The sequence below is a fragment of the Schistocerca cancellata genome, chromosome 4, assembly GCF_023864275.1.
Source record: "Schistocerca cancellata isolate TAMUIC-IGC-003103 chromosome 4, iqSchCanc2.1, whole genome shotgun sequence".
Classification (NCBI taxonomy): Eukaryota; Metazoa; Arthropoda; class Insecta; order Orthoptera; family Acrididae; genus Schistocerca; species Schistocerca cancellata.
The window spans coordinates 541093710-541110546 of record NC_064629.1 but is presented as its reverse complement, the minus strand read 5'-3'; the positions used below and the strand labels follow the sequence as shown (position 1 = coordinate 541110546).

Sequence of the window (16837 nt, the reverse complement as noted above, 5' to 3'; positions counted from 1 at the left end):
AACAAATAAATTAAATACGTGCTATTAACGCTTTATTTACATTTATGTGCTAAAAAACGTAACAGCTGTTAAAGGCCAGGGTTTGAATTTTCGCCTTTCGTGTTGTTAATACGCATCACCACTAGGCGAACTGCAGAAATTTACATCCACCATTATTAGGCCTAAACGGCTAATCGTAAAGCAACGACAATCCACCTGCAAATGGAAAAAGTTGCATCTTTAAACTGCGCAAATGAAATTTTCCTCTTAATTAAGGTTCAAATGGCTCTGAGCACTATGGGACTCAACTGCTGTGGTCATAAGTCCCCTAGAACTTAGAACTACTTAAGCCTAACTAACCTAAGGACATCACACACATCCATGCCCGAGGCAGGATTCGAACCTGCGACCGTAGGGGTCGTGCGGTTCCAGACTGTAGCGCCTTCAACCGCTCGGCCACGCCGGCCGGCTCTTAATTAAGGTCTAACTTCTGTGAGTCCTGGAAGTTGACATGTGCCAAAAAATTCTCGAAAAAGAATGTTTTCTGTTAAATATTGTTGCGTATTTGGCTCCCATTTAAACTAAAATGTAACACCCATACACTAAATAAAAGTAGATATTTCCACAATTCCGCCAGGTACGACACATCGACGTTCGTCATGTCAGGGGTCAATCATTATGAAATGGATAATCATGTAGTTACAATATGATGGAGTTACATGAGTTGTTGGCGAAGTTTAAACTGCTTATGAGTTGCGCTCTTGAAAAGTATGTGCAGAGTAAGTGTATGACGAACGGAAAAGACCCACCGTAGTTTAATGCAAAATTCAGAAATTGTTGAGCAAAGAAAGCTTGTTGCACTCTCAGTCCAAAAAAAGAACGCAGAAAATTCGACAGGCATAAGTCAGTGAAAATTCGTGCATCTGTAAGAAGATCTATACGCGAAGCACGCAATAACTTCTGCCGTCATACGTTAACGAAATACCTCGTCGAGAATCCAAAAAATTTCTGGTCCTACGTAAAATCACTAAGCAGGTCAAACGCTTCTTCCAGTCACTCGTCGACCAGTCTGGTTTGGAGATAGAAGACAGCAAAAGGAAAGCTGAAATTTCGCGTTTAAGAAATCATTCAAGCAGTAGGATCATACAGAACTACTGTCGTTTAACCGTCGCAGTGGCTCCCGTAAGGACATACAAGTAGGCATCCCTGACGTAGAGAAGCAACTGAGAAACTTGAAAACAAATAAGTCGCCAGGTCCGGATAGAATACCAATTCAGTATTAAGGCGAGCTTGCATTTACCGCGAATCTCTCACCCTATGGAAAGCCCCAAGCGTCTGCGAAAAAGGGTAGAAGAACGTATCTTCAAAATTGTAGACCAATATCCTTAACGTCGGTTTGCTGCTGAATTCTTAAGCATATTCTGAGTTCGAATACAATAAATTTCCTTGGGAGAGAAAAGTTTCTGTTCACAAACCAGCATAGATTTACAAATCATCGCTCTTGCGAAACCCATCTTGCACTTTTCTCGCACGATATTCTGCAAACCGTGGATGAAGGGCAACAGGCAGATTCCATATTCCTACATTTCGGGAAAAAAAGCGCTTCATACAGTGCCACACTTCATACTGATAACGAAGGTCTGATAACACAGAATAGGTTCTCAAACACGTGAGTGGCTCGAACATTTTTTACCGGTTTTTACCCGGTACATCGTCCTGGACAGTTAGTGTTCATCGAAGAGAACGATATCGTCAGATGTGACCCAGCTAAGTGTTCTCTATATACGCAAACGATCTGGCGGATATGGAGAGCAGCAGTCCCAGTTTGTTTTCGGATGACGCAGCAGTCTACGTGAAAGTGTCGTCTTTGAGTGACTGTACGAGAATGTTGGATGACGCGGATACAATTTCTATTTGGTGTGATGAATGCCAGATTGTTCTACATGTGGAAAAATGTTAATTAATGTAGATGAGTAGGAAAAACAATTCTGTAATAATAGAATACAGTCTTAGTGGCGCGTTGCTTGACAGTCACGTCTATTAAATATGTAGTTGTAACATTGCAAGGCGATATTAACTGGAACGAGCACGTAAGGGCGGTAGTAGGGAAGACGAACAGTCGACTTCGGTTTACTGGGAGGATTCTAGGAATGTGTAGCTCATCTATAAAGGAGACCGCATGTAGAATACTTGTGCACTGCACAAGTGTTTGGGATACCCATCAAATAGATTTTAAGCAAGACGTCAAAGCAATTCAGAGGTGATTTGTTAGATTAGCTACCAGTAGGCTCGATCAACACACGAGTATTACGAAAATCTTCTATGAACTGAAATGGGAATCCGTAGGTGGAAGAAGATTTTCTTTTCGCAAAAACTATTGGGAAAGTTTGGAGAACAGGCATTTGCGACATTCTGCACAACGATGGTACTGCCACCAACAAACATCTCGCGTGAGGATCACGAGGAGGCATACAGACAGTCGTTTGTTCCTCTTTCCGTTTACGAGTGGAGCGGGAAAGGGAATGACCGGCAGTGGTACAAGGTAAACTCCATCATGCACCATGGAGTGGCTTGCAGAGTATGTATGTAAATGTAGATGGAAAGGAGCAGTGGATCAGTTTGCACCATCTTGCGTGACTGTTGGAAGATGACTAAGGGCTCAGCCGATGCTTTCTGCGACTACTCACACCCAATCAGAAAGATAGCCGAAGTGAACCTTCAGTGGAATAGTTGCTGCTCTGTCAGGTCAGTCCAGATTATTTCTTCACCAGATATTCACCTTGAATGAGTGCTGGTTGTTTCATTATGAACCCGAGTCATAGTAGCAAAGCAAGCGCTGGAATCACCGGGAAAGGTACCAGACACCAGTAAACACCAGCAGCGAATAATACATCTAAAATTCCTTTTTTTTTTTTTTTTTTTAGTACTGCGTGGGTTGGGTTGGGTTGTTTTGGGGGAGGAGACCAAACAGCGAGGTCATCGGTCTCATCGGATTATCGAAGGTCGGGGAAGGAAGTCGGCCGTGCCCTTTCAAAGGAACCAACCCGGCATTTGCCTGGAGCGATTTAGGGAAATCACGGAAAACCTAAATCAGGATGACCGGACGCGGGATTGAACCGTCGTCCTCCCAAATGCGAGTCCAGTGTGCTAACCTCGCTCGGTAGTACTGTGTGATTCAGGCTATTGGACAGACAGTATTGATTCGTGTTTGCCGATGTGATTTCGCAGCATGCCACATCCGATGGTACCATAATCAAAAACAATATATTGTGAGAAGAAATACAAGACCAGTAACTAATCATATCTGGATCTGAGAAATTTGCTATATGTGAACTGGTTATTTTGGCTGATGCAGTATTAGCTTTGTATGATAATGTGATGACGTCTTACCCTGAGTTCAAAAGAGAAAACATTTCACTATCTACAATGAAGAACTCGTCGAGTTGTTTAAAATGTTTTGCAAATCTTAGCATCTGTGTTCAGGTCGTTGTGAAAACGTACTCTTCTGGGCTCGCAAAAATCCAGTAATATTGTTTTAAAACGATTTTCTTGCAGAATTATTTGAGAGAGAGTAGGAAATCTAATAATTGCTCTGCTCTAGGTGGCACTCTCTCCAGTGTCAAGGAGAAGTCGATTAAACGCACGTCTGTTCGTCGTGAATCGGCTGACTATTTTGCTATAAATGGACATAAAGAACAGCAAAATACACATGTGCATCTCATATCGGTATATTTTGTCAACAGTACTCATTAGCCAAAAAGCAGTCTGTTCAGGTATTACTCTACAAAACGAACCGTAGCCCTTGTCATACCAGGAACTAACTTGGTCACGTGATTAGGTACTGGCACATTCCAATGCAAGGTGGTGTGCGTTGTTATCTCACAGTGCAAGTATGTGTGGTGATAGCAGAAAATCCCTGCTGTTAACATCAACAATGTTTACGACTATGAAATGCAGAAAAGAAGTTATTTTGCTGATGGAAAAGGTAACAGAACGTGCAAACAAAATGTTAAATTTATTAAATAACTGCTACTGTTTAAATCACATTTTATTAATACTTAATTAGCGCAACATGTTTCTACTGCACGCTGCCGTCATCAGGTACATTCCAGCTACATGTACATTACATTAATCTGAAGCGTAATTAGGTTCATTTGTTGTGTGTGCCAGTGAGTATCGGAATATGTATGTTAGTGTGTATATTAAGCGATTTGCGTGTAGAATATTTGGATTATTTTATTAGTGTATTTTCTTACATTTCTGTTGGAAATTTACTTGTCTGGCACACAGAGCACAATGACCAACACATCACAGCTGTTTGTGAAAATTGTAAGCTGGGATGCGTTTATCACTGGGCTCTGTGTGCCATAAAACGAAATTTCCAACAAAAATGTAAGAAAATGCACTAATAAAATGATCCATACATGCTACATGCAAATCACTTAATGTTCACACTATCTGTACAGCACTGTACTTCGATACATAACCTCACTGGCACACACAGCAAATGAACCTAATCACACATCAGATTAAAGTAATGTACATGTAACTTGAATACACTTGATGACAGCAGAATGCTGTTGAAATGCGTCATGCTTATTAAAGATCAGTAAAAAATGGACAACACACGTAACAGTTTTTTTAAGTTCAAATTGTTAAAGTTGGGGAAGTAGATCAGAAGGGAAAATTGCTTAGCAGAGTGGTATTCAACTATCTAGAAACAAAGTGCGCAAAATAAACATCCCATTGACGATTTGAATAAAGGTGTTACCAAGCAGCAATTTCTGCGATATTGTGAACTATAGAAGGAGATAGAAACTCATCGAAAGCTTCACTGCTTCCGTTGTATAGAACTGAACTTCAAACATAGCACAGAAACACTAAAGAAGATCATTCTGTCTGTGGTATTTGATTGTCAAAGGTAGCAGAATAAACGAGTCTTCATGTGTTCAAACAAGACGACTCAATTTCAAAATAACCATACCGCACAAGTTTTTTACGGAAAAATTAAGCATCAGAATACGAGCGGCACGCTTTTCAGGAGAAGCGCGGATTCGTACACATTACACTGAAACAACGTTGGCAAAAACTGTGAGAAATTTTTTTTCAAATAAAAGCACCCGTCAATGTTTAATTATTGTGCTGTGCAGGGCATAGGTGTATAGATGAGTAGCTTGCTACAAAACTCCACTTGTAAGACTACTGAGTGTACTATACCCGCGCCAGATAAGCCGAAGCTCGTTGTAGGCATGTCAGCCGGTGCGAACACTACAATCTGGACTACCAACAGTTTCCCACTTACGACACTACTACTAGTGACAATGAGACGGCTGAAATTTGTCGCAGTGATTTTGCTGCTCGCGCTGGCCATGCTCACTGATCGCTTGCTGTCCCCGCCCCCTCTGACATCGGAGTGCCCGTAGTACCTCACTTCTATGTTTCTTTCCCTGCTTCTCGAGCGTAAACACGATGGTGTTACCAGTCTGGGCAGGTCTTCAGTTCATTTTATGGCTAATATTAGATAGTTACACACAACACTATATTAGACACTAATGTTACATTACGACACATAAAAGCACTTACGATTTCTGTCTTCATGATACGTGTAGGTGCGTATTTTTCTTTCAGGAATGTGAAGTACTTGAAAGCAAACCAAGTACTAGCCCGTCCTGAAAGTATAATGCAAATTAATAGTAACTGTAAATCTAATAATTAACGTGGTTTTGAAAACAATAATTGAAAATAATTACCTTTTCCAGAGTACATAGACTTTTTCATTTTCATTCTTTCTCTTCTGTACGAAGACAATAAGGAGGCCATTTTCTTCTTCACTTCATCGACTTTGCAGCCCATACCATTTGCGATCCACAGCCAAGCATCATTTTTCTTGTTTTTTGTATGATAATTATCATCTGCATGATCCCACAATTCCCGCTTTTCTCTGTACAGTTCTACGACTTGCTGAATTTGTCTACGGTTCCACTCAATACTCATGTTTCCAGAATGTTTGTTAACTCAATAACAACCCTGTCCAGGTAGAATGAAAATGTACGCACGTAGACTGGTGCGCGATAAAGATGCTTCAAACGCACTCCGAATACAGAGGCACGAACGAACCGCTCCCTTTGATGTACCGACTGTTACTAGCTTGTGTTCACGGGTGCGCGGCGCAGCGCAGCGCAGTGCGGCGCATTTAACCGTGCAACACCGCCTGCGCCGCTCCGCGCCGCGCCGCGCCGCGCCGTGCGGCGCATTTGACTGGGCAACACCGCCTGCGCCGCGCTGCGCAGCGCTGCGCCGCGCTGTGTCTTCTGAGCCTTTCGCCGCGTCTTTTTCAGGTAACTATCCCAAAGAAGATTCTGTAGGTAGCCGTGAGTTGTGGTGGAAGAGAGTAAGTGTACATACGTCAGAATTACTCTTCCTTGTTTTCTAATATTTAATACATGTTAACCATATACGAAGTTTCGTAAGGCTGCAGACAACTTCGCTGTTGAGTGCTAAACCACACACACACACACACACACACACACACACACACACACAGGGTGAGAGAGAGAGAGAGAGAGAGAGAGAGAGAGAGAGAGAGGGAGGGGGGAGCGGGAAAGGGGGGGGAGAGAGGAGAAGTAGAAGAAGAAGAAGCAGTCATATCCCATTGACGATATAGATAAATATCTTATTAGACTGCAATGTCTACAGTATTATAAACAATACAAATATCAACTTTGAGAAAACTTGACATCTTTTGTCACATGGAATTGAACCTGATCGCTGTGAACGGTACTCGAAACAATTGTTCTCCACATGGGATTTGGTTCTGAAAAGGTGCGAGAATGAACGTGTAATGGAGTCCTGTACGAATAAGGCAACATAGTTTCGAAAAACGTTTATTAAGTTTCTATGAAAAACAGGAAGCATCAGATTTGAATTGTCCAGTGGTTTATTTAAACGAAATATGAATTTATTCATATTACAATGTGAATAAATATTGTTGCAATGTTAATGTATAAGGAGTATTGTTAAGAAAGCTCCCGAAAATGTTTAATTGTTTGTGCTATACATGGAGTATAGGTGGTAGCTTGTGACAAGGCTTCATTTGTAAGAATACTGGAGTGTTCGCTGTTACTGCCTCTCCTACGTCCTTCTCCGGATTGAACAGGACGGTGCTACCACCATTTGGCTTTGGCGGGTGATAGTTACGACTTCAGGGCGCCGATGTTTAAAGAGACTTTTAGCCGCTGATCAATTCAGTAGCACTGTCAAGAGCGGTACTGATATTAGTTAGACAATAACGTGTTTTAATAACGTTAATGACAATCGTCAATGTTCAGGTTGTTGCTTATTTTGAAAATCAGTAATTTCGGTTTGTTGTCAGCCTGAGGTTTAATTATTTCATAGTCTTTGCATATCAAAACGTAATACTCGGCCACTTTCTTCAGAATTATGACGATGATCGACGCTATCTCCTGCAGGTATATCAGGAGAAAAACTGATAAGTAAATCAGCTAAATCCGCCAACAGTTGCTTGAAAGAGTTGCAGGTCAGAGAGATTGCAACTAAAGTGAAGTCTCCTGTTTGGCTAACAAACGCTTACTGAGATGTAGTGATAGCGTAAAGTACGATCCGCAGAAGACACGTGTCAACTTCATAAAGATTTTCATATAGTTAAAACGTCATCATATGAGCCCTTCCATTGATCTTGGAAAGCAGCCTTCAGTTTTGCTGCAATTCTTAACGACTCAAATGTTCGGTATGACAATACCTGCAGAGAAAAGTGGACGAGAAAGTGCTTGATATTACAGCGGCTTTTCTCGGCGGCATTTCAACGTCAAAGGAGAATGTCATTTTCAATTTCTAATTCTTAAATACATTCTGTGTTTATCTGTGTAATCCATTATCATGTCATATCTTTCCTGTCCGCACTTTCGTCTGCTAATATGAATGTGTGGTTTGTCTGTAGCTGGCTCTTCAGGTTTCTTTACTTGCCAGGAGGTTACCTTGAATGTTATGGGCAGTTTAGTCAACCTTTATGTAGAGCTTTGAATACGGCTGCGTAGGGTCAGAGTGGAATTAGTGGCCACTGGTCAGCATCCACTGAGACGTTGGCATGGGCAGAAACAGCATACGTTCTCTGAACCCTTCCAGGTTTCTGTGTAGACCCCGCCGAAGGGGCAGGTTGGTTTCACTCTTCCCTAGGACGCCAGTGAGTAAGGATGCTCGACTGGTATCTCTAGCTGCTAAGCGGAAGTGAGTAAGAGTTCGCTTTGTTTGAGTTTCCGGTAGTCACTCTGGACCGAGGCATTGATAATCATGTTGCACAGTCTGGGAAACGGTATTAATTTCATTAGTATTCAATTTATTCGATGAGATCTTTTGTGTAACTACAATTTGGCGTACCGGCACGTGATGTAAATTTTCAGTTAGTTTCGTGTATCATGTGTGAATCTGTCATGTGCTTCGTGGAATGCTTGTGTTAAATTTTATTTAATTTATCGTCAAATTTGTATTCCATCCCCACGGACATAGTAGCCCGTACTCTGCTGCACCATGTGCGTTTGTGTGTGAACCAAGAGACTCCAATTGCACGTAAACACATTTCGTGTTTGAATTGAAGCCTCCATTTCATCGCGGATTAGATCTGCTTATGTTTGGTAAATTTGTTTACAAAATTACTGAGCTGTATGGAATTTCAGAAGCGGGCTTTGTTCTCTGAAACTGATCGCTAAACCATTCGCGCTGTGACCCAGTGAGCTTACGAGTGGAGTAGGGAAACTTGCTTCTAAATGCTATATTCCGTTGTGTGAGTGATCAGCGCGAACGTAGTTTGTGTGATTCAAATGTGTCGGTCCAGTTGTTGCGTTGTATAATGTACCTCGTGCCGAGATTCACACGCCAACATTCCAAATAACTGTGTTTTAACCTAACATCTGTGAGTGTGTTAGCTTTAATGAGGAAATACGGTAAATGTTAATTATTGCTAAATTCGTAACTATTACATCTCACAGCGCCATTCCGTCCCATAGTCACGATACTTAAAAATCAGTTAGTCTGTACCTGCCTTTAATAATGTTTCAATGAAATTTATCATGATTATTGTATATCGAATATATGAATTGGTATTTGGTAATGATATGTGAGGTGGCGCCTTTTTATCAGGTTGATTAATTAATATTTAAATAAATTTTGCCCATTGATCAGAAATTTTGTGTTTGATACTTGTTCGAGGCAAGTGAACGTAGGCTCTACTTACATAGTCATTCTTACGATTTAGGAAATCAGAAAACAGATTTCGCGAAGCTGATCCTATCAGTACCTTGCATTAGTGAAAGACGACAGGTATCTTTAATAGTCATGAACACCACTCTTTACGGTATCAGTTCTGACTAACACATGGTATGTACTTCTAAGGTTCATGTGGATGAAAGGAGTTTCTGTGGCCATGTGGTAGTAGCCTACAGGTTTCAGGTTTTCACCATTTTGTTCAGTTTCCTGAAGAAATTTGAAAAGTCAGTGTCCATCATGATATGTGGTTCCTGGAAGAAGTCCTTGGGTAACTTCAGTGTAGTAAAATACAACATTTTCGCCACTGTAGAACTTCTTTCATTCCAGAAGGAACAGTAGATAGAGTTCAAGTAGAATTGTGGGTACTGTATTATTCAATTTTTTTCTGTAAACAGCAGTTCGTCAGCTACACTTTATTGGTTTTCTTTTATTTATCTATGTTTCTTTCCTTGAAACTAGTTTCGGGGTCACAGGCCCAATATCAAGCACCCATCCTTGTAAAGCCACGCTGTCAATCTGGAACCTGGCATCGTCACTGGGAAAGGGGGTAGGGGGGTTGGGGTGTGTAAAGGACCAGGTATGGCATTATATACAATCTGAAAATGTTTATCAACTACTGCTAATTTTTCTACAGGTGATTTAGTCTGCCTACATTCCCAAGTCATTGTTGCACGTCCTTCTCCTAAGTCATCGTTACGCATCCTGCCTTACGTTTGGCGAAACAGGTTTGGAAGATTTTAACTTTAGCGCATATCTCACACCGAGAGGCACCCGTAGAGGGGTGCCAATAGGGATAGCTGCCCCCTGTGAGAATTCATTTAGGTTACGAATATGGAAAAGAACTAAAATACTAGGTAAAAATCTCTAAAGCGACCTGAAAATATTGATGTAATTGCGTAAAAAAAAACATAAAGCATTTGTAAAATGAGTTACAAAAACAGCTATAGCAATGAAAAACAATATAGGAGGCTGGTATTGAAATTGCAAAAAAGATAGATAATGTAATTGCACTGTGTTTTTCCTTAAGAAATTTTATTGTTTGAAGATGTACTGAAATTGTTTTGTTATCATCTTAGAGTTATTGCAGTGTATGAAAATCAGCATGCAGATGTTCTCGAAAGTGAGAGAACGTCTGTTGACGGATAACACGTGCTTGCAGTTAGAATATCCTTTAACATTTGCTGAAACAATTCGAGCGTGCACTTTGATATTTTCCTTTTTCATCAAAAACAAACCTAAAAAATCGGTACATGAATATCTATATATCACCAATGATCGTTACGTTTGCAAAAATACCGTTACAAAGTATCGGTATTTTTGTTTCAATACTCACACCCGAGCCAAGTAACAACAGTAACTGACGCGACAATGACAGTAATCAGATGAACCATCAATTTATTTTCAACATGTAGGAATATATGCTTGACTAACATTTTTGCGTTTTTCCTAGGGGCATAGATATTGTTCGTTCTTGCCAGCATTACACGATTGGTTGATTTGGGGGGGAGGGGACCAAACAGCGAGGTCATCGGTCCCATCGGATTAGGAAAGGATGGGGAAGAAAGTCGGCCGTGCCCTTTAAAGGAACCACCCTGACATTTGCCTGAAGTGATTTAGGGTAACCACAACAATACACGAAGGAGATGTTGTGTCATAAATGGACGTTAAACATGATGACATAAAAATGAAGAATAGCCTTATACACTGAAGAGCCAAAAAAACTGGTACACTTGCCTATAATCGTGTAGGGACCCCGCGAGCACGCAGAAGAGCCGCAACACGACGTGGCATGGACTCGACTAATGACTTTTGTAGTGCTGAAGAGAATTGACACCATGAATCCTGCAGGACTGCCAATAAATCCGTAAGAGTACAAGGAGGTGGAGATCTCTTCTGAACAGCTCGTTGAAAGACATCCCACATATGCTCAATAATGTTCTTGTCTAGGGAGTTTGGTGGCAAGCGGAAGTGTTTAAACTCAGAAAAGTGTTCATGGAGCCACTCTGTTGCAACTCTGGACGTGTGAGGTGTCGCATTGTCCTGCTGGAATTGCCCCAGGTCCGTCGGAATATACAAGAGACATGAATGGATGCAGGTGATCAGACAGGATGCTTGCGTACGTGTCGCCTGTCAGAGTCGTATCTACACATATCAGGGGTTCAATATGACACCAACTGCATACGCCCCACACCATTACAGAGCATCCACCAGCTTGAAAAGTCCCCTGCCGACATGCAGGATAAATGGATTCATGGGGTTGTCTCCATATCCGCTCGATACAATTTGAAACGAGACTCGTCCGACCAGGCAACATGTTTCCAGTCATCAACAGTCCAATGTCGGTGTTGACGCACCCATGGCGAGACGTAAAGCTTTGTGTCCTGCAGTCATCAAGGATACACGAGTGTGCCTTAGGCTCCGAAAGCTCATATCGATGATATTTCGTTGAATGGTTGCCACGCTGACACTAGTTGACGGCCCAGTATTGAAAACTGCAGAAAGTTATGGAAGGGTGGCACTTCTGTCACGTTGAAAGATTCTCTTCTGTCGTCGTTCGTCCCGCTCTTGCAGGATCTTTTGGCAGCCGCAGCGATGTCGGAGGTTTGATGTTTTACCAGATTCCTGATATTGACGGTACACTCGTGAAATGGTCGTACGGGAAAATCCCCACTTAATCGCTACCTCGGAGATTCTGTATCCCCTCACTCGTGCGCCGACTATAACACCACGTTCAAACTCACGTAAATCGTAATAACCTGCCACTATAGCAGAAGTAACCGATCTAACAGCTGCGTCACACACTTGTTATCTTAAATAGGCATTGCCGACCGCAGTGCCGTAACCTGCCCGTTTACATATCTATTTGTATTCACATGCATATACCAGCTTCTTTGGCGCTTCAGTGTAAAATGACATCATCCCTGAAAAATTACAGTACGGTACTTCCCCACCGAGACCAAAAATTATACGTTGGGAGAAAAAGCTTTTTTCAACTGGTTTCATGAAAGATTTATCCGGTCCAGGACGATCACCATCACGACTGCCACGTGTGTGGGGGTTGTAGCGTCTGTCAAGCGTTCACAAAAAAAAGGCTATTCGTAAGCTGTCATAGAAACTGGAAGGTCCATCCTCTACATTAAAGAAACATATGAAGAGCGATTTGAAGTTAAAGGGTTTAAACCTTCGTCTGTAAACGAACTGACTGATAATGAAACGCAAAAATGTCATCAGGCCTGTGAGCGAATGCTCGATGTCTTCACAACTCTTCCTTGAAGGGGGAAAGTGCTTTTCTCGGGCAAGTGTGCAATATATCGCAGTGCAAAAGCGAGAAACATTTATTTTTGTAGTAAAAGAAACATACATTTGTACTAAGAGCCGGCCGTTGTGGCCGAGTGGTTCTAGGGGCGTCAGTCCGGAACCGCGATGCTGCTACGGTCGCAGGTTCGAATCCTGCCTCGGGCATGGATGTATGTGATGTCCTTAGGTTAGTTAGGTTTAAGTAGTTCTAAGTCTAGGGGACTGATGACCTCAGATGTTAAATCCCATAGTGCTCAGAGCCATTTGAACCATTTGTACTAAGAACGTAAACACAACTCACACATGTTATGATCTGGATGCAATGGCTGAAACCCACTTGGTAGGTCCATATTTCTTTGACGGTGCTGCGAATGACGTTGAGTATCTCACTATGTTACGTGTTCGATTTATTCAACTTCTGCAAAATCGGGGATTGTTCGATTGTGTATGGTTCCAGCAGGATGGAGCACGAGTCCATTATGCTGTTGCCGTTAGAGAATATCTAAGTGAGGCATTAACTGATAAATGGATTAGACGTGGTTCTGGCCATTAGCCTTCATCTTTCGAGTGGCTACCCCAAACTCCTGATCTGTCATCTACATCTACATCTATATGGATACTGTGCAAATCACATTTAAGTGCCTGGCAGAGGGTTCATCGAACAACCTTCACAATTCTCTATTATTACATTCTCGTATAACGCGCGGAAAGAATGAATACCTATATCTTTCCGTACGAGCTCTGATTTCCCTTATTTTATCTTGGTGATCGTTCCTCCCTATGTAAGTCGGTGTCAACAAAATATTTTCGCATTCGGAGGAGAAAGTTGGTGATTGGAATTTCGTGAGAAGATTCTGCCGCAACGAAAAACGCCTTTCTTTTAATGATTTCCACCCCAAATCCTGTATCATTTCTGTGACACTCTCTCCCATATTTCGCGATAATACAAAACGTGCTGCCTTTCTTTGAACTTTTTCGATGTACTCAGTCAGTCCTATCTGGTAAGGATTCCACACTGCGCAGCAGTATTCTAAAAGAGGACGGACAAGCGAAACGTAGGCAGTCTCCTTAGTAGGTCTGTCACATTTTCTAAGTGTCCTGCCAATAAAACGCAGTCTTTGGTTTGCCTTCCCCACAACATTTTCTATGTGTTCCTTCCAATTTAAGTTGTTCGTAATTGTAATACCTAGATATTTAGTTGAATTTACGGCTTTTATATTAGACTGATTTATTGCGTAGCCGAAGTTTAACGAGTTCCTTTTAGCATTCATGTCGATGACCTCACACTTTTCGTTATTTAAGGTCAACTAACACTTTTCGCACCATTCCGATATTTCTTCTAAATCGTTTTGCAGTTTGTTTTGATGTTCTGATGACTTTATAAGTCGATAAACGACAGCGTCATCTGCAAACAACCGAAGACGGCTGTTCAGATTGTCTCCCAAATCGTTTATATAGATAAGGAACAGCAAAGGGCCTATAACGCTACCTAGCCGGCCGCGGTAGTCTAGCGGTTCTGGCGCTGCAGTCCGGAATCGTGGGACTGCTACGGTCGCAGGTTCGAATCCTGCCTCGGGCATGGGTGTTGTGTGATGTCCTTAGGTTAGTTAGGTTTAAGTAGTTCTAAGTTCTAGGGGACTTACGACCTAAGATGTTGAGTCCCATAGTGCTCAGAGCCATTTGAACCATTTTTTATAACGCTACCTTGTGGAGCGCCTGAAATCACTTCTGTTTTACTCGATGACTTTCCGTCAATTACTACGAACTGTGACCTCTCTGATAGGAAATCACAGATCCAGTCACATAACTAAGACGATATTCCATAAGCACGCAGTTTTACTACGAGCCGCTTGTGTGGTACAGTGTCAAAAACCTTCCGGAAATCCAGAAATACGGAATCGATCTGAAGTCTCTTGTCAATAGCACTCAGCACTTCATGTGAATAAAGGGCTAGTTGTGTTTCACAAGAACGATGTTTTCTAAACCCATGTTGACTGTGTGTCAATACACCGTTTTCTTCGAGATAATTCATTATGTTCGAACACAATATATGTTCTAAAATCCTGCTGCATATCGACGTTAACGATATGGGCCTGTAATTTAGTGGGTTACTCCTACTACCTTTCTTGAATATTGGGTGTGACCTGTGCAACCGTCCAGTCTTTGGGTACGGATCTTTCGTCGAGCGAACGGTTGTATGTGATTGTTAAGTATGTAGCTAATGCATCAGCATACTCCGAAAGGGACCTAATTGGTGTAGAGTCTGGACCAGAAGACTTGCTTTTATTAAGTGATTTAAGTTGCTTCACTACTCCGAGGATATTTACTTCTACGTTACTCATGTTGGCAGCTGTTCTCGATTCGAATTCTGGAATATTTACTTCGTCTTCTTTTCTGAAGGTATTTCGGAAGGCTGTGTTTAGTAACTCCGCTTTGGCAGCACTGTCTTCGATAGTATCTCCATTGCTATCGTGCAGAGAAGGCATCTTGCGACAATGCATTATGGGTGTCCATTAAACAGAAGGTTGCTGCCGCACGTTACGAAACGATGGACGAACTTAAGGATGCTGTTTGGTGTGCATTTACTACCATCACGCCATCAGTATTGAGGAGAATTTCAAATCGGACATCGAGGAGAATCATACTGTGTTATGAAAACGACGGTGCACACACAAACACTCTGGAATACATAATAAAGAATAGTCATACTACATCAAAGTTATCTTCTACCATGATCCCCCATTAATGAAATGCTACCACATATGAATATATGAACAGGAAATAAGGGATAATGGAATTTTGTGATCGCTCTGGACATGTGTACGCGATCTCATTAGGACGGATGTTGATGGAGAGAGTTCCGTCTCGGAAATTTTTCCTCAAAAAAGTCACCCTCGAAGATCCCACGTCACTAGATGCTCACACATTAGAACTCCTTCGAAGGCAAATGCCTGACTAAGAATCGATCCAGAAATACTGCTGAAGTCAATAAATTGATAGAATAATTAATTTACAGTCACGTAATCGTGATATAAGGCAGGTGCAGTAGCTCATCAGTCCCAGTCGCAGTCAGTCTCTGGAAGAACCGTGAAGTGCCGCCAGCAACAGTAGAGATCATCATCTGCCTCCCCATCGCAGGAAAAGCGTAAAAGTAAATACTCATTACATGTCGTTGCCACTATTACCACATGTGGCGGTTTATCCTTCTCCTCTTCTTTGTCATGTCCCCTTTCTTTTTTCAACTCCATGTCATTGTCTGTGAATGCTTATTGTTTCTTCTTCTTCTTCTTCTTCTTCTACTTCTTCTTTTACTTCTTTGTTCAGCGCCTCTGGTGTGTCCAGACCGGCAGTGACGTCCAGCGTATCTGGACCAGCAGCAGCTATCATCAGCTCATCATGACCTGCAGCAAACTCTGGCTTGTCAGCATCAGCAGCGGTAGCAGCTCTGTAGGATCCTGTAGCACACATAACCAGCGTGTTGGGTAGGACAATGACCTGCCACTCATTGATTTAGACACCCATCAAGGGGCCATACATCACACGGAGCAGGTCAGTAGTGGTCTCTGACATATACTCCATCCCAGAACATTCCAGCATTACTGCAGCGACAGAGTATGGATGTAATGGATAAGAAACTGCTGATTCCTCCCAGTGCTCTAGTTCTTTTCACTTCAACTTATAATTTTACAGCTAGTAGTTCAAAGTGCTTTAAGTATTGGCGGAGATGTCTCAGTGGACAATGTCTGGCGTGTTGTGTTAGAGACTGAAAATGCATTGAAAAGTGTTCAAGTGCGACTTAAGGAATTGGAATGGGATAAACTGTGTCGTGCAGGACACTAAATCAACCAGCAGGTGACCTCTGAGTATTCTCCATCTCCAGATATTTACTATACCATCTATAACATCACTGTACGACGACGTGATACTCATGGTGAGACCTGACGTCAGCGATAATCCTGTGGTTTGGCTGCTCATGTAGCTTGAAAAACTTTCATGGGAATTTGATAACCTGCATAGCGACAACGTTCCCATGACAAAATTGGAGGAGAAAGTAGATTTGTACAATAATGTGATTGACTTTCGTATTTGTGGGCTGCTGTTAGACTGGAAAAAAGAAACTCCTCGTAGGGATCACTGTCATCTTATGGCGAAATTCCTTGGCGCAGTTCACAATACGTGTGTGCAATTTGAAGTGTCGATCACCAAGGTACATACTCGTTTTTTTTCATAATTTAAGTGGGTATGACATGCACTTTCTTGTTGACACATGGCTGATTTCAGC

At 41.9% G+C, this 16837-nt stretch overlaps 1 protein-coding gene across 1 annotated transcript in view; it reads right to left on the bottom strand.

Annotated features, from left to right (window-relative positions):
• Window positions 1–6105, bottom strand: part of LOC126183760 (uncharacterized) — a 57224-nt gene extending 51119 nt beyond the window's left edge. The window contains exons 1-2 of the mRNA XM_049925988.1: window positions 5730–6105; window positions 5563–5648 (exon numbers count right to left, since the gene is read on the bottom strand). Of these exons, the coding sequence (XP_049781945.1) occupies window positions 5563–5648; window positions 5730–5973 (330 nt within the window). The 5' untranslated portion in view covers window positions 5974–6105. The remainder of the gene's footprint in view (window positions 1–5562; window positions 5649–5729) is intronic.
• Window positions 6106–16837: the final 10732 nt, after the last annotated feature.